The sequence below is a fragment of the Petaurus breviceps genome, unplaced genomic scaffold, assembly GCF_028583685.1.
Source record: "Petaurus breviceps papuanus isolate PSGF00001 unplaced genomic scaffold, PetGlider_PUasm1.0 174, whole genome shotgun sequence".
Lineage (NCBI taxonomy): Eukaryota > Metazoa > Chordata > Mammalia > Diprotodontia > Petauridae > Petaurus > Petaurus breviceps.
In genome coordinates this window covers 75,338,948-75,356,163 of record NW_027185761.1, presented here as the reverse complement: position 1 = coordinate 75,356,163, position 17,216 = coordinate 75,338,948, and the positions used below count along the sequence as shown (strand labels likewise).

The window sequence follows — 17,216 nt, the reverse complement described above, 5'->3', positions numbered from 1 at the left end:
CTGGAGCTTCCTCTCTGCCTCCCTCCCCCAAGGCCGGGCCCGGGCCTCAGGAGCCCAGGGCGCGCAGGCCCCGCCTTCGCCCCGCCCCCGCTCGGCCCCGCCCCCCGCTCGGCCCCGCCCCCCGCTCGCTCGGCTCCCCGCTGCTCCCTCCCCTCCCCTCCCCTCCCCCTGGGCTCGGGGCCCGGCCTTTGGCGGCGGCGGCGGCGGCGGCGGCGGCGGCGGCGGCGGGGGCGCGGGCTCGGGCTCGGGCTCCAGGGCCGGCTCTCTGTCCCCGGCGGCGCGGCCCGGGATTCATGGTGAGGAGGCGGCGGCGGCGGCGGCGGCGGGGGCCGGGGCCGGGGCCGGGGCCGGGGCGGAGCGGCAGCGGCGGCGGCGACGGACACGGACGCGGGCACGGGCGCGACGACGGGAGCTGGAGGCCGGGCGGCGGCTGAGCGGGCGGCCGGAGCGGGCGGCCCAGCGCGGCCCTGCCGGGGCCCCCCCTGCCCGGGCCGCCGCGGCCGGGATCGGGGCCCATGGACGCCCCGTCCATTATCACCCAGGTGACCAACCCCAAGGAGGACGAGAGCAGCCCGACCCCCTGCAGCGGACCCGACAAAGGTGAGGGGGCGGGGGCGCGGGCCGGCGGGGGACGGGACTCCCCGGAGCGGCCGATCGCGCCGGCCTAGGCCCGGGGAGGGGGCCGGCCGCGGAGGGGGCCGGGGGCCGGAGGGGTCCCGGGCCGGGGCCTCCCGCGGAGGGGGCCGGGGGCCGGAGGGGTCCCGGGCCGGGGCCTCCCGCGGAGGCTTCCCAGGACGCCGGCGCGCCGGAACCCCCAGTTTCCCCAGCCTGGCCCCTCTAGGCTCTGGGGCGGAAACTGGCCAGACGCCTCCGGCCGCCTCTTGGCATCGGCCAGCGACCCCCCTCCCGGCCTGGTGCACCTCGGGCACACAGAGAAGGGGCCGGCCTTGGAACCCCCGGCTCGGCCCGGCTGTTGGTCTCTAAAGTGGGACGGGACCGGGCATCTCGTGGTGCCAGAATGCCCTCTGCTCCTCACCCCCTCCCGTTTGGGGGAAGAGCCACAGGATGGGCCCTTGGGGCTCTTCTAGGGTCCCCTTTTGAAGAAGGGCAGGGTGGGTCAGGCCCTTTCTCTACTCCCTGGCTGACCGACCCCAGGGAGCTTCTGAATCTGTCAGTGTCCCTGGCAAGTTTCTAAGTAACTGTTAGCCGAGGAGGAGGAGCTCGCCCCCAACCCGGGCTTTTGTCATGAGCGCCCCCCCTTAGGCACAGCGCCCGGGGGAGGGGGTGCCCCAGCTCCTGACTTCCAAGCTATGGAAAATCCTTCCTGCATTTGGGGGGCACGGAAGGAGTGCCCCCCCCATCACTTGGCATGGCAGCAGCTCTGGCCCTTGTCCTATGGGAATGTGTGTGGATTGTCTCCTTGGTTTGAATTCTCACCAAAGCCTTGTTGGTTTTCTTGGTGGCCCTGGGGAAGATGAGGCCGAGCCTACCAGGTGTAGGGTGTGTCTGTCTCCAGATGTGCCTAGGAATGGGTGAGGTGGGGAAGGAGTCCCCTGCCCCGTCCCCAGGGCCTGAGGCCTGGCCCTCTGCTCTGCTCCTCCCGATAGCTGGTGGCATTTCTAGTGCCCCTGGGGTGCTGGGTTCTCCCTCCACCCATAGGACAGCAGGTTGGGTAAATGGGCCAGGGAGGAAGGCACATGCAGATTTCAGGAATTTATGGCATCTGATGTGATTGAGGCAGGCCCACCAGGGCATGGCCCTGGCACTCTTGGCACATTGGTCTGGGCTCCCTGGGGGCCCCTTAGCCCCCACCCTTCACCACACACACGCAGGCATGGGAGATCTGGCCAGACTGCCTACTCAGCAGGAGCCCAGCACACCAAGCGACTCCTGGGGCCTGGGCTCGGGAGCCCCTCTCAGCTAGCAGGCCTTCTTGCTGCCGGAAAACCTTTTCCAGTGGGGGCTTCTTGGGCCTCTCACAGCTGCTCTGAGAGCTGGTGGGGAGAGTGGCTCTTGTTGGAAGGCCGACATTTATTTATTGAGGCCTGGGGTGGGGGGCAGCCACATGCTCTGCCCGAGTCTTCAGTGTGGGTTTCTGCAGCAGCCTTTCCTCATTTCTATCTCTTTAGCGACTCCCTAGGCCTGGTGAGGGAAATTCCAAACTTAGGCCTTTCCTGTTCTGAAGGGGGCTGGAATGACCCATCATCCCCAAACACTCAGTGTCTGAAAATCCGCTTGACCGGTGTCCTAATTAGATTCACTAACAATTTAGCTTCAGACTTTGGGAAGGGAAAAACCATTTTAGTTTGGGTGGAGAAGCCAAGTCCTTCTGCCTAGATGGCCCCAGGAACAGGCCTCTCTATGGTTGGTTGGGATGCATTGAATGTTCACCTGTGTCCTGGAGGAAAGTGGATACTTAGCTGACAAACTTGTATCACTTAACTTTTGGAGAGTGCTTTGGTGATAGCCCCCAGATTTCCCCAAGAAGAATGCTGATTTTAGTTTTGCCTTTGTTCTAAAGACTTTCAGAATTGAATTGTAGCTAAACCATGCAGGGTTATGCTGTTATCCTGTAAATTAAAAAAACAAACAAACAAAACTCAGCTTTTGAAAAGAAATCTATGTGCCATTTGCTAAGGAGGCCTTGAAGTTAGTTTGCAAGCAGCCAGGACAAATTACCTTTAGCCGAATGGTCTTGTTCCAGGCCGTTTCCACCAAGGCAGGTCAGCCGGTTTTTGGTGGGCTGTTCCCTTTGGAGGGGGGAGAAGGGGGCAGCAAAGCAGAAGAGAACTATGTCTGAAATACTTTTAGCTACCATTCCTCCTAATGACTGAACTTCTTCCTGGGCCCCCTAGCTTGTCAGCCTTATGAAATGGATGGGAACAGGCAACGTTGTCCTGAGTGCATGACCTTTCTTTGGATGGGATCAGGCCAGTCAAAGGGAGAGTTGAGGAGTTTTGCCTTCCCATCTGGCTCTCGAGACACTCCAGGCCAGCCAGTTGAAAAGCCCTCCTCAGTGGGCTCCATTTAAACCTCATTGTCCTTCCAGGGGAGATGCGGAATGGGGGGGGGAGAGATCAGCAAATGCTTAGAAGAGTGGGGGCCTTCTCTGGCAGGGCTGAGAACTAGCATTAAAGTCTGGGTTTTACACCAAGAAGATTGACTCTAGAATTCATCAACACTCTGGATTAAAATCTCTGTTTCTTTTTTTAATTATTATTTTTAAACATTTATTTTTAAATTTTGAGTTCTGAATTCTCTTGCTCCTGCTCCTCCCTCACCCATCCAGGAGGCAAAAAATGTCTCCATAAATGTCTCAGTCTGTTGTAGTCGGCAAATTCATGGGAACAGAAAAGGGTGAGTAGGAGCCCATGGCCTAGGACTGTAAAAGGAAGGGTAGTAAGTACAAGAGGGGTGAGATGCTCTCACAGACACATCCTTCCAAAACAATACAAATGATTTTGAAGAGTCAGAGAAGGGGGAGCTGTTCAAATAGGCTGATGTGGCTGCACATGGAACTCCTTTCACCAAGCAAGATTTTTAAGAAGATTGTGAGAATGTGGAAAGCAATAGAGGAAACTGAGGGTGAGGACAGAAAGGTGGCCTTGGCTTGTTAGAATAAGTCCAGGAAGGCTATAAAACCCAGAAGGAGTCAAGGCGATGGCCAATGCCAAGGAAGACAAAGGTGGTTTTTAAACAACAGTACAGAAAGGCAAGAAAAAGATCTGAAGAGATGGGGCTGATATCGGGGCTCAGGGGTTCTGACAAGAAGTGACTTCTGGGAATAGGAACCCGAGATGAGTGAGGAGATAAGTAGGGGAGCCCCTAGCTGCCCCTGAGGAGCCCCCAGGACCCGGAGATGAACAAACTTTCCCAAATGAGGAGAGTGTCAGCATCAGCTCTTCCCAGAGCCGTGGGGGGAAAAGGGGAGGTGCTGGAGACCTGAAAGCATGTATCTTCTGAAGCTGACCCGTTAGGCTTCACTTTGATTCCGAGAAAGACTGGAGACTGTTGTTAGTGAGATGGTTAGCGGGGACTTAGAAAAGTTAGCAGCGATCACAGGGAGCCAGCTAGTTCACCAAGAGCAGCCCCCCCCCCCCCCCCCAGCCAACCTGATTTCCTTTTTGCCAGCTGGAGTTGCTGCCCCTCTGGCTCTTCCTATCCACCCTGTTACTCTCCTGACTTTATAGGTGAGGAAACTGAGTTTAAGGGACTGGTGTCTGGGGGGCAGGATTCGAACTCAGGTCGTCTTGAATCCCGGTCTCTCCACTGGGCCACCCAGCTGCCTCTAGAAGACTGGAACACTCTAATGGAATGGAAAATTATTTCTCCAAGGAATATGAGAAAGGCTGTCATGTCATGATGTGGACAGTCGAGAGGATTGTGGGCTGGCTCATGGTATAATTATAAATGAGGGTTTGAGTTTTGTTTAATAGCCAGACCAAAGGAAATGGTGACTGGACCAGTGTTGTCTTGGAAGCCAGGCTCCTCATTTGCTTTATCCTTGGCCTCATGGTATTTAACCATTTTATCAATGACTCTTAAAATTTTCAGAAGATAGGGCAGGAGAGGGAAGGATGATATGTTAGGTTACAAAATCAGAATCCCCAAAGCTGACAATTGACTCAAACCATCAGCTGAGTCTGCTTAGATAAAATGTAACAATAAATGTAAAGTTCTGTACTTGGGGTTACAAAAATCAATTGCCTTCAGAGAGGATGTGTAAGAGGTGATGAATCAAGGAAGTATTCATAAGGTGTTTGAGTCTGTCTGCTCCAAACTCCATATGTTGAGAGGCTGAGCTGGCCATGAAAGCTATGGCAGAAAAGAATCATCTCCATAATCCTGCAGGCATCAGGCCGGTGGGCTCAGCCCTTGGGGGCAGCCTCAGGTGGAATGTGTGTGTTATCCCCTGCCACCTCATTGTAGGTAGGCCACTGGCCAGGCTGACCATGTCCAGAGAAATGCATCCAGTGCACTAAGAAGGCCTTGGAACCACGGCCCAAAGGATCACATTCAGCTGCTTAGTAAATGCTTATCTGGAGATAATTGGAATTTATCCTGTCTGTAGTCCTGTAGACACCCATTAGACTGGGAGCTCCTTGAGGGCAGGGACCTTGTTTTGGGCTTTCTTTGTGTCCCCTGGCACCTAATAGGTTCTTTGTAGATATTTATTGACTGGCTGGCTGCTCCCTCAATAGCAATGGACACTGGGGCTACAGAATGAGGTCTGGGACTTGGCCTGGAGAACGGATTGGTGCACATGCCCATGGCATGAGGTAGGTAGAGCTTATGGCTGGCATCTGCTGAGAGAGATCACATTGGCTCTGGAGAACTGGCAGAAAGGAGGGGATGGCAATCCAGGTGGGGAGCAGCCAGGTGGAAGAGAGAGACATCCCTGTCAGAAGTGGCCCAAAGATGGAGCTTTCCGGGGAGCAGCAAGACTTCCATCCCTGAGGGTCTGTGAGTGGAGGCTTGATGGTCATTTGGTTTTAGTTTTTGGTGGTCACTGGTTCCGGACATTTGCTTCAGGTGTGGGCCGAAGCTCCTATGCCCCTTCTTCTAGCTTTGACATTCTGTGATTCAGACTTGCCTTTCTGTCTTCACCTTGATTGCTTCCCTAATACCCAGATTCAGTTAGGGCTGGGAATCATAGCTGGAAGCCTTCTTTTTGGACCCCCAGGATCCATGGAGATCAGGTGACTTGCTCAGCAGCTCATAGGTAGGAAGTAGCAGGGCCAGGATTTGAAGGCAGCTCTGCCCTGCCTGTCAGTGAGAGGGAGGCCCCCACCTTAGAGAAGAGGTGTCCAAGGGCTAAGTAAGACAAATGCTGAGGAAGGTGGGTGCCAGCCAAGTCCCAGACCACATTCTGCATGTTGCCTTTCCTCAGTTTCTGAGAGAGTGGGTTTTCTGCAGCCTTAGAGAATGGTTTGCTATTGAGAAAACCAGGTTGGGCTCAGTGAATGCCTTCATGAGTGTCTGTGTCACAGCCTTGAATGACAACACTGAAAGCGATGAAGACCTGAAGACTGTTGGCTTCATCTCCACATTTTGAGAGCAAAGAAAATGGCCACTGACCACCTGGACTCGTTTTCCTGCGTGTTCTCTGGCTCAGAGCCTGAGTCATTTAAGATCTTCTGGAAGGGAGAGGCAGGGCAGAAGGGGGGCCCTGCCAGGGGGCCTGGGCTGGAGCTCTTTGGTGCCCATTGTAAGGAAGCTGAGACCCACCCAGGCCTAGGCATAACAGGGCCAGGCCCTGACTGGCTGAGTCTGTTTTGTCTGAGGCCTCCTGCTGCTGCTCGCCCCGCCTGTCTTTTAGGCCACCCTGGGGGACAGTTGGAAGAAGGCCGGGGAAACTGAGATCAGCTGGTACCCAGGCCCGTCCCTCCTTTGATAGCTGAGTAAAGTAAGGCCCAGACCATTGAGTGAAGAGTTCCCAGTTACCTGCAGGGGATTCATTCAGTACCACAGACCCAGCTCACCTGACCCTCCATTGGACGGGTAGGAGAGAAGACAGAACTCCTTTGAATACTGCTGGGGAGGTAGGGGACCACCCTGCACTGCTTTGCCTCAGTCTTACATTCTTCAGGCAGTGAGGAGGGGGAGAATGGGATCAAGGCCACGTGCCTCTGGTGGCAGGAGAAGAGGGGGCCGTGGGCCAGCCCCTCAGGAGGAGGTGAGCTCAGGACTGAGTAAGGCCTGATCAAGAGAGCCCTTACCATTGGGGGTGGGGCTTCCCTTTTAGCCCAGGATCAACTGGCAGATAGAACCAGAAAGCATATCCCTTGGTAGGTGGTACCCGTCTCAATCTGGTTTGGGTTTATTTAAGGCTGAAAACATTTCAAGAACCAGCACTTGCTGCGAGATGTGCAAATGGTTTCTAGATTAAATGCGTGTGAGCGTGTCTGTGGATGTATCCTCATTTTCAGATGGCTCAGAGGATGCCAAGCCTCCCTTCTCTGCACTGCACTTTAAGGGCAGCCCTGAGGGAGGCTGGGGCAGTTTTCTTCCCCATTTTACAGAGGAGTACTCTGAAGCTCAGATAAGGGAAATCACTTGTCCAAGGTCACGAAGGTGTCTGGGGCTTTCTGGTTGCCTTTGCCCACTGTACCACTCTTGGGTAAGTGCTGCGAATGACTTGCACGGGGGGGGAGGTTTTAATTCTGTAAAGCTCTGTGATTCCATACAGTTCCAAGACATTGGCCTGCTAGAGGCAGCCACTTTGCTTGTGGACATTTCAAAAAGTGGGGTCGAGAAAGAGGTCTGACTTTGAAAAATGAGGGCAGCCTGATTCATTTCTGACTTTGTTTCCCTAGAATCTCACCCAGGGCCTGGCACGAAGTACACATTTAATAAGTCCTTGATAAATTGAATCGGCATGTCAGACATTCATTTGCTAGCTGTGTGACCCTGGGCAGGTCACTTAACTTCTGCCTGCCTCAGTTTCCTCAAGTGTACAATGGGGATAATAACAGCAGCGACCTCCGTGATTGCTGTGAAGATCAAATGAGATCCTATTTATAAAGCTTGTGGCACAGTGCTTGGCAAATAGTAGGGCTAAATAAACGTTCCTATTAGCCCTGCATTTGAGTGTCAGTGAATGTGGCTGAGCATCGAACCGTGGCCCAGCCCAGCCTCGCTTATCCTACAGCCTGTGTGGGGAGGCAAAGCCAGGCCTTGCTGATTCTCATTGGGCTTCCCTGGGCCAGAAATGTGTGTGTGTGTGTGTGTGTGTGTATCCGTGTGTCTGTGTGTGTCTGTGTGCATGTGTGTCTGTGTGTATCCGTGTGTCTGTGTGCATGTGTGTCTGTGTGTATCCGTGTGTCTGTCTGTGTCTGTGTGTATCTGTGTGTCTGTGTGAGTGTGGTGTGTTTCTCTTTTTAAGTAGAATCCAGTGTGTTCAGGCATGTGTATGCAGCCGGAAGCCCCCAGCCCCATAATTCAGTCGGACCCAAGCTTAGATCAGAATAGGCAGAATTCGGCTCCTTCCACTCCAGTGGGAGGGGCTGCCTCCCATTCCTGACTGAATGGCCCCTTTGTATCTGCAGTCTGGTCTGCTCTGCCTTCCGGGCTGGCCTGCCAGGATAGATGCTGGGTGCAGATCTCTGGCCCCTTCCAGTCCACCAAGGTGCCCCTCTCATTGCTCATAGACTGGACTGATTTTCCCGTTCAAAATTCCTGTTGATGTGCTAGAGGCCAGGCTTCATAAAGGCGGCTTTGAAATGCCCAGAGATGATGGATTCCAGCAGAAAGCCAGGCTGTGCTTTTAAATTGCAGATAATACCAACCTTCCCAAATCTAATCAGTGCTCAGGCTTCATAATTAGCATGCCATAAATTTCTTCCAAATAACTTGGCTCCCTTACATTAAACTCACAATCCATTGACTTTGCTTTCAAAGGCTTCAGTGTACTAAAAGGAAAAGGAAAATTCTCCGTGCCCTCTGCTCACTCCTAGTCTGGGTTTATTCCTCTCTTCAACGCAGCTTCCCAGCATCTTAATCTTGGTGCTGGGGTATGAAGCGGGCAGGTTTTTGTTAGGACCCAGAACCTTCTTAGATTCATGGGGAGTCTGAGTTCTACCCAGTGGGCAGGCTTTCATTGGTTTATTACAGCCCTCCTGTGTGGCACATCCTGAGCTAAGCATCGGGGAAACAATCCTTGTCCTCAAGACCCTTCCGTTGTACTGAAGGAAAGCCCGCTGTCCGCCATACTACACTGCCCCCCATCTCCATGATGTATGGGTGCCTGTTAGAGGTCTTTCATTTCCCAATTCCTGAAGACAGATTCCAGATGACTGGAACTTTGGTTTCCTTCTCTTTTGGAGGCGGGGGGAGAGCTTTTTTTCAATTAGGAACGACCAGAGGAAGGTCTGTCTCCCCAAGGCACAGCTGGAAGCCCCCCTTCAGACAGCAGAGAAGTAGAGACGCATTGAGTACAAGGGACCTGCCCAAGGTCACCTAGATTAGATCAAGTGCCAGAGGCCAGACTCAAACATATCTCATTGAAGTTCTCATCTGTGGGGCCCCCTGGGAAGGGGCTTGGATTGGGAGTCAGCCCTCATTTGCCTTTGGAGGGCATGGAGAGAAGTTGTGATCCCAGTGCCTTTCACATCATCCATAGAGGAGGAAACTGGAGTGCTGAGCTCAGGTCAGTGAAGGAGGCCTCTGGGACATGGGCAGGGGGTTTAGTAGCACTTTTTTGTTGGTCTGTTTGGCATTGTTCTTATAAAACCCTCTGCCTCCTTTGGTCTTCCATAAATATTTATTACATGGCTACCGTGTGCCAGGGTTGCATAGACAAAGATGAACCAGCCCTGCCTTTAGGGTGCTCACGTTCTACTGAGATGCCAGTAGCCTGTAAACATAGAAGCATACTTGTGATCGTTTGAGGGGGAGGGATGGGGAAGGCCATCCAGAGAAGGTGTTCTGGAGCTGAGCCTTGGAGGAAACCAGGCTCTCTAGCAGGGGTGAGACCCAAGAGGGAAAGGAAGCCAGTCTGCCTAGATCCCTGAGGGTGTGCAGAGCAGCCCTGTGCTGTAGAGCTGGAAAAGGGGTTTGGTGCCAGATGGTAAAAGGCTTCCAGTAGCATGCATTTTCTCCTGGGAGTGGTGGGAGCCCCAGGAGGAAGGCCCTGGCACAGAGATTAGCGTTCATGACCTGACTTGATGTTTCATCAGATCTCTTTGGAGGCTGGATTGCAGAGCGTAGAGGCAGTAAGACAGGAGGCCAGGGAGCAGGCTATGATGGTAGTCTGGGTAAGGAGTGGACGATGGGGGCCAGGCCCCCATGGTAGCTCACCGTGAGAGATGTCCCAGTGGAGTCAGTAAGGCTTAGCACTGATCTGATATGGGGCTGAAGGAGAGGCAAGAGTTGGGGAGGGAGCAGACCTGAGTGACTGGAAGGATAATAGAGTTCTCTACAGAAAGAGGGGCATTTGAAGGAGGGGTGGACTGAGGATCAGATCCCCCTTCCCTCTGAGATGGGGCTAGATGGGAGTACACAGCACTCAGGCTCTTTCGGTCTGGATGCTAATCTTAACCTGCTAGCTGGGCCTGCTCAGCTCCCACTGGTCTCATGCTCCGTCCCATAGGGTTGGGAGGAGAAGAAACCAGAATTGTAACAGTCCCAGACCCTACTAAAGAAACACTTTTTTTCCTCTTAAATTTATTTATTTTTGGTTTTCATCATTCCCTTCCATAAGATTTTGAGTTCCAAATTTTCTCCCCATCTTTTCCCTCCTCCCACTAATAGACATGCAGTCTGATAAAGGCTCTACGTATACATTCATGTTAAACCTACTTGCACATTCGTTATATTGTAAAGAATAATTGGAACCAATGGGAGGAATCATGAGAAAGAAGAAACAAAATAAAGAGAGAGGAAATGATATGCCTCTCTCTGCATTCAGACTCTAACGTTCTTTCTCTGGTGTGGATGGCATTTTATATCATGAGTCCTTTGGAGTTGTCTTGGATCCTTGTGTGGCTAAAAAGAGATAAGCCTGTCAAAGTCCGTCATTGCACACTGTGGCTGTTACCGTATGCCACGTTCTCCTGGTATCTGCTCCCCTCACTCAGCATCAGTTCGTATAAGTCTTCCCGGGTTTCTCTGAAGTCTTCCTGCTCATCGTTTCTTATAGCACAGTAGTATTCCATCACATTCATATGCCACAACTTGCTCAGCTGTTCCCCAATTGATGGACATTCCCTCAATTTCCAATTCTTTGCCACCAAAAAAAAAAAGCCTCTATAAATAGTTTTGTCCATACGGGTCCTTTTCCTGTTTGAATGATCTCTTTGGGACACAGCCCTAGTAGTGGTATTGCTGGGTCAAAGGGTGTGCACATTTTTTATGACCCTTTGGGCATAGTTCCAAATTGCTCTCCAGAATGGTTGGATCAGTTCTCAACTTCACCAACAAGGCATTAGTGTCCCAATTTTCCCACATCTCTCCAGCATTTATCGTTTTCCTGTTTTGTCATATTAGCCGATCTGACTGGTGAGATATGGTACCTTAGAGTTGTTTTGATTTGAATTTCTCTAATCAATAGTAATTTAGAGAATTTTTTCATATGACTATAGAGAGTTTTAATTTCTTCCTCTAAAAATTGCCTGTTCATATCCTTTGACCATTTATCAATTGGGTAGTGACTTGTGTTCTTAAAGATTTGACTCAGTTCTCTATGTATTTTAGAAATAAGGCCTTTATCAGAGACACTGGTTGTAAAAATTCTTTCCCAGTTTTCTGTTTCCCTCCTAATCTTGGTTGTATTGACTTTGTGCAAAAACTTTTCAATTTAATGTCATCAAAATGATTCATTTTGCATTTCGTAATGCTCTCTAGCTCTTGTTTGGTCGTAAAGTCTTCCCTTCTCCATAAATTGGACGTGTAAACTATTCCTCACTCTCCCAGTTTGCTTATTATAGCCTTTATATCGAAATCATGTACCCATTTTGACTTTATCTTGGTATACAGTGGAAGATATTGGTCTACGCCCAGTTTCTGCCATACTGTTTTCCAGTTTTCTCAGCAGGTTTTGTCAGATACTGAATTCTTATGCCAGAAGCTGGAGTCTTGGGGTTTGTCAAACAGTAGATGACTGTAGTCATTGACTACTGTGTCTTGTGTGCCCTAACCTATTGCACTGATCCACTGCTCTATTTCTTAGTCAGTACCAAGTAGTTTTAATGATTGCTGCTTTATAATACAATTTAAGATCTGGCCTGGCTAGTCCATCTTCCCTTGCATTTCTTTTCACTAATTCCCTTGATATTCTGGACCTTTTCTTCTTCCACATGAATTTTGTTATTTTTTTTTCTGGCTCTAAAAAAACAGTTTTTGGTAGTTTGATTGGTGTGACACTGAATAAGTAAATTAATTTAGGTAGAATTGTCATTTTTATTAGATTAGCTCAACCTGCCCATGAACAACTGATATTTTTCCAGTTGTTTAGATCTGACTTTATTTATGTGAAAAGTGTTTTGTAATTGTGTTTGTTTTGGCTGGTAAACTTCCAAATATTTTATAATGTCTACAGTAACTTTAAATGGAATTTCTCTTGCTGTTGGTCTTTGTTAGTAATATATAGAAATGCTGATGATTTATGTGGATTTATTTTATATCTTGCAACTTTGCTAAAGTCTTTTTATTTCAAGTAATTTTTTACTTGATTCTCTAGGATTCTTTAAGTATACCATCATATCATCAGCAAAGAGTGATAGCTTTGTTTCTTTACCTATTCTAATCCCTTCCGTTTCTTTTTCCTCTCTTCTCTTATTGCTAAAGTTAATTCTTGTTTCACCTCCAATCTTATTAGAAATGTTTCTAGCTTATCCCTATTACATAGAATGCTTGCTGATGGTTTTAGATAGAGGTTACTTATAATTTTAAGGAAGATTCTTTATTGGTGGGGAATTCACCCTTTTCATTTTTTATACTGGTAATTTGATTTTCTTTCTTTTCTTAAAATCAAATTAACCAAAGGTTTATCTATTTTATAGTTTTTTCCCCATAAAACCAGCTTTTAGTTTTATTTATTAGTTCAATAGTTTTCTTAATTTCAATTTTATTAATCTCTCTTTTGATTTTCAGTATTTCTAATCTGGTAGTTAATTGGGGATTTTTAATTTATTCTTTTTCTAGCTTTTTTAGTTGCATGCCCAATTCATTGACCTCCTTAAAGAAACACTCTTGATGCTACCTCTGGGGACATGGCGTGCAGTCATTCCTCCCTTGGTGAAGGTTGGCAGCTCAACTTTATAAAGAGAAAAGGGGCTGGGGCAGTTCTTGAAACAGTTTGTAAATGTCTTCGTACTGGGTTTGGCAGAGGAATTGAGCAGCACTTTTACGGTGTGATGGTAGGCTGACTTCTCCCCTCTGCTTGCCAGTGTCCTCGTCCCCATCTGCGTCCCAGCCTCTTGTCCTGTTCCTTTGTCCTCCAGTACAGTACATGCAGCCTTCTTTCCTTCTCTGGCTCTAGGTCCTAATTTGTGGGAATGGAATCATCTCCACTTGTTGCAGGAGAATTCTAGAATGTTTTTTGATGTCATGGAAATTCATTAAGTAACAAAGCAAATGTTTCTCCATGTGTTCATTCCATTATAAGAGATGGCCAGATGGGTCTTCCTGGTGAATGTGCTAGGGCTGCTGTGGCTCTGTCTTTTGTGTTGGATTTTTTTGTAGGAATTTGTCAAGGGAAACTTAGTAAAGATGTTTTCCAAGCAATGTAAAAGGCTTTGCTGCTGACCCAGCACTGTTCCCCAGTGTTTGAGAAGAGCCAGCCAATTGGGCACTCCAGCCATCAGCAGGCATCATGCCAGTTCTGGTGTGGAGTTCAGGAAAGCTAGCTTGGTTTTTATCATGAGTGGACTGGCAATAGCATTTGGGCAAAGCAGGGAAGCCTCGGGCAAACTCAGCAGGATATCAGCAGAGTCCTGAGGGTGGGAGGGCCAGCCCTTCCCTACTTAGACGCTGGCTGGAGGATTGCTGTCCTTGCCGGGGGCCACTGTTTGGGAGGGACTGTGATAGTAATGGCAATTAAAGATTCCCCTGTATTGGCTTGGTTTTCAAATTGATTGTGTTAAAACCCAGAGTTTGTTAATCCCACCTGTGGGATGGGCTTGTTGATGTGAAAAGAAAGTCCTGAAGTGGGAGGAGCTGGTGACGTAGATTTGGAGAGACACTAGAGAGAGGCGGAAGATCTTTTTGGAAGCAGCACCTCGTGGAGAGAGAGAGAGACTAAGAGAATTGCTGGTGGCCGCTTTGAATTGCCCTGGACTTTTGAGACCTGCCCCCTGAGCTGCCAAGGACTGAGGAGACATGGCTGTTTTGCTGGTACTTTGTCTGTCTGTTTTGATGTTGTTTTGCCAGATTTGTCCACTGGTGAAAGACAGTCCTTTTGTTGAAGAAGTCCTGGAACCTGGCTGTTCGCTAAGAAGCCCTGAGACTGTCCTGCAGACAGAGAGTGAATACTGTCCACTGGTGAGGGACAGTACTGTTGTTGCAGGGGTCTGGAGACTGTCCTGCAGACAGAATGAATACTGTCCACTGGTGAAGGACAGTGCTGTTGTTGCAGGGGTCTGGGAGCCTTTCTGTTGGTTCGGAAGCCCTGAAGAAGGATTTTCTTGTTGTATGTTTACAGAAATCCTGGGAGAGGGCTTTGCTAATGTGTTCAGGGGTTCTAGGACTGTTCTACAGACAGAGGATAAATTCATGAAGGGACTGGCAATGTATCTTATGGCCTTGCTAAGCCTTGTCTCCCCAGGAACTAAGATTGCTGAGAATTTGCCTCCTGTCAAGATGAAGAAAAGACCTCCATTTGGGTATTAAGTGCTGTGCTTAAACTTGATGTAACTCTGGGATAGATTCAATTGTGATCCAGGGTGGGGAACTTTTGACCTTATTGTGCTCTGTGATTGACAAATGAAGGTACTTTACCTATGTTTGGAAACTAATCTCCATTAGAGAAGAGGGGCTTTGTGGTAGACCAAATGAAGGTATAGCCTAGGGGTGGAGAAGTATTTAGAACAGAGACTTTGTAATTGATTGAATGATTGGAAGGTCCTGGGGTGGGGTAGAAGTAAATAATCCTTGGAGATTATTTAATAACACTTAGTAAATGCTGTATTTGGAATGATGTCATGTTTTGATCTTCTCTGTTCTTGGTTTGTCACTGAGTAAAATGGAGAGCACCTATGCTGGTATTTTATACCTGGGAAGTTGCCTTTCCTTGGCATTACATTACAGGGACACAGACAAGCTTCAGAGAAGGTGACCAAGAGAGTGTCCAGGCTGTGCTGGGCGAAGGGCATCGAGGCCTTTGGAGTTCACGTAGCCTAGAGGTGAGAAAAGTGAGTTCTTGACACACATTTGAAGAGCCCTCCTGTCCTTGTTAAACAAGGCCCTGCTTCCTAAGAGTGCACCAGTCTGCCCTGGGAGGTCGTGGCTTGGGCCAGCTGACTTCCAGCCTTCCTCCCCATTCTGCTCTTCTCTCATTCTCATTCTCCTCCTTTCTAGCTGGGGCTTTGCTTCTAAATAAAGTGACTGAGATGTTTGAGTTCTGTTTTCTGGCAGGCAGAGAAGAGCCAAGAAATGTGTGCAATGCCAAAGTCAGGGTTTCCATCAGATGTTATTCCTGATAAAAACACAAGAACTGAGGGGCAGTGATTGTATTGAGATCGCATTGGGATTGACAGTCCAGCCCCTCAGATTTGCCCTTGCCATTACACATCCAGATGGAGGGTGTATTGGGGGCCTTATTTCAGCATGAGAGAGAAGCCTTTATAACATGGGCAGGGAGAGGAGGAGGTGCCCTTGTTTGGTGGGAAGAGGCTGATGGGTGGGCCGTAACATCTGGGGGGACTGGGCCTCCTTGACTGATGTGGGTGATTACCTCTGGGGGGGGCTGGGCCCCCCTTGTTCAGACTGTGAGGATGGTTTTTCTAAAAAGGAGTCATGAATGACCCAAAGAGTCCTGTTCCTGTTAGGCCAGAGTTGAACCTGACCCAGCTGGAGTCTGTGCCCAAAGCAGGCAGCAGGGAATGAGAGGAGGTATCTGGACACCAGCATTTGGGAGCAGGAGACTGAGACGCCCGTTCTCCTTAGGGGGCCTCCAAGTATTGGGGGCTAGGGAGGAGAGGGAAGGGCCAGGGCTGGGGAGGAGCTCACCTGTTTTAGCCACTGCTAAAGGAGACTGTGCGTGGGGCCCTCTAAACTAAATGCAGCACCCTTCCCCCTGTTTGGCTTTGCCTGAAAGCTGGGCACAGCTTTGCCTTGGGGGCTGAGCATGGGCAGCACCTCTTGGGAGGAGCCTAAGTAATACTTGTTGATTGATTGATGAAAAAGGGTCTGGTGTTATTTCTGCCCCAAATCACAGCCTGGGCAGGGCAGGGCCTTCCTTCATCCCAAGTACTTGCTGACCCTCAGTCAGATGGCCTCCCTTCCCAGCCTGGGACCTGCCTCTGCTTCATTTTGATTGGTGGGGGAGAGGGGTGTATATGTGTGTTTTTGTAGGAGTGTGTGCGCACGTGTGTGTGTGTGAGAGAACATGTGTGCACCTGGATGTGTACATGTGCGTGTGTGGAGGGAGAGATGCAGAGAGTTGGAAGGCCACAGATGAGACAAAGGGAAGTCCTGGCCACTCAGGGTCAGACAGGGCTTGGCCTTCTCCCGATGGGATCTCAGCCATACCTCTGGTGACCTGTCAGGTCCCTTCAGTACGCTGCCCTTGGGCAGGGGCAGAGAAAAGTCGTGTCCGCAGCAGCTTCCATGTAGTGTGTTGTGTGCCAGGCCCTGGCGAGGCTGCTGACATGATCTCACTTGGCCCCATAACAGCCTTGGGAGGAGCGTTTTACAGTTGAAGAAACTGAGGCAAACAGAGGCCAGAGACACACAGGTCAGAAGTGTCTGCGCCTGGATTTGAACTCAGACCCTTGGGACTGCAGGCCCAGCCCTCCACCCACTGAGCCGAGGATGACACACCTTGCCAGTTTGTTCTGTGATTATCTGATGACATAATGTCCACAGAGCACACTTCTCAAACCCAGCCTCTCTCTGGATCTGGGAAGGGACAGAGATCATCTTGTTCAATCCCTCGTTTTACAGACAAGGAGACTGAGGCCCGGGGGCTGAGCTGTAAGCCAGGGTCATCAGCCAGCTCCTCCCCAGGCAGGCAGCTCTGGTACATCACAGAGTGTGCATGGCCTCCACTCCCACCCTCATCTGGTGTCCTGGGGTCTCTGGGCAGCTCAGGGCAGCCCTCCCAGGCAGTCTGCCTTGTCACCCAGTGGGCTACAGGGCCTGTGCCTCCGGGGCTGTCATCAGCAGTGACTGCATGCATTGATTCACCTACCTGTGAAGGAGCCCTCTGGCCCTGGTGCTTGTGCTCTCAGACTCCCTGGGCCACACCCGGGGCTACTCATGATGACTGTGGGCGGTTGGCAAGGAGACTGCCTCACAGGAAGGATGTCCTGTTGTGACACTCAGCTTCGACTCGGGCGCACAGTTCACCATCACACCTCCGTATGCTCCTTCCCCTAATATCTCAGCAGTTCCTGAAAAAGAGTCAATAGATAAGGAAGATGGCTGTTCTCTGGTGAATTCATCAGGCATATATTAGGTGCCAGCACCAAGCAGTTCTTGCCCCCTGGGGCCTCACATCCAGCATTGCCTCTCCTACCTGTGCCCATGCCTGGGATGCCCTCTACCCTTAGAGTTCC

The 17,216-nt window shown here is 50.4% G+C and overlaps 2 protein-coding genes across 2 annotated transcripts in view; one reads left to right on the top strand and one right to left on the bottom strand.

Moving 5' to 3' along the window:
- Positions 1-46: 46 nt before the first annotated feature.
- On the bottom strand, positions 47-517 carry LOC138158525 (cuticle collagen 2C-like). Its single transcript, XM_069084588.1, has one exon. It carries the CDS (start codon positions 515-517, stop codon positions 47-49), a length of 471 nt encoding a protein of 156 aa, XP_068940689.1.
- CTDSPL (CTD small phosphatase like) overlaps positions 476-17,216 on the top strand; it is a 75,165-nt gene continuing 58,424 nt past the window's right edge. Inside the window, exon 1 of the mRNA XM_069084426.1 lies at positions 476-600. Within this exon, the coding sequence (XP_068940527.1) occupies positions 516-600 (85 nt within the window). The 5' untranslated portion in view covers positions 476-515. The remainder of the gene's footprint in view (positions 601-17,216) is intronic.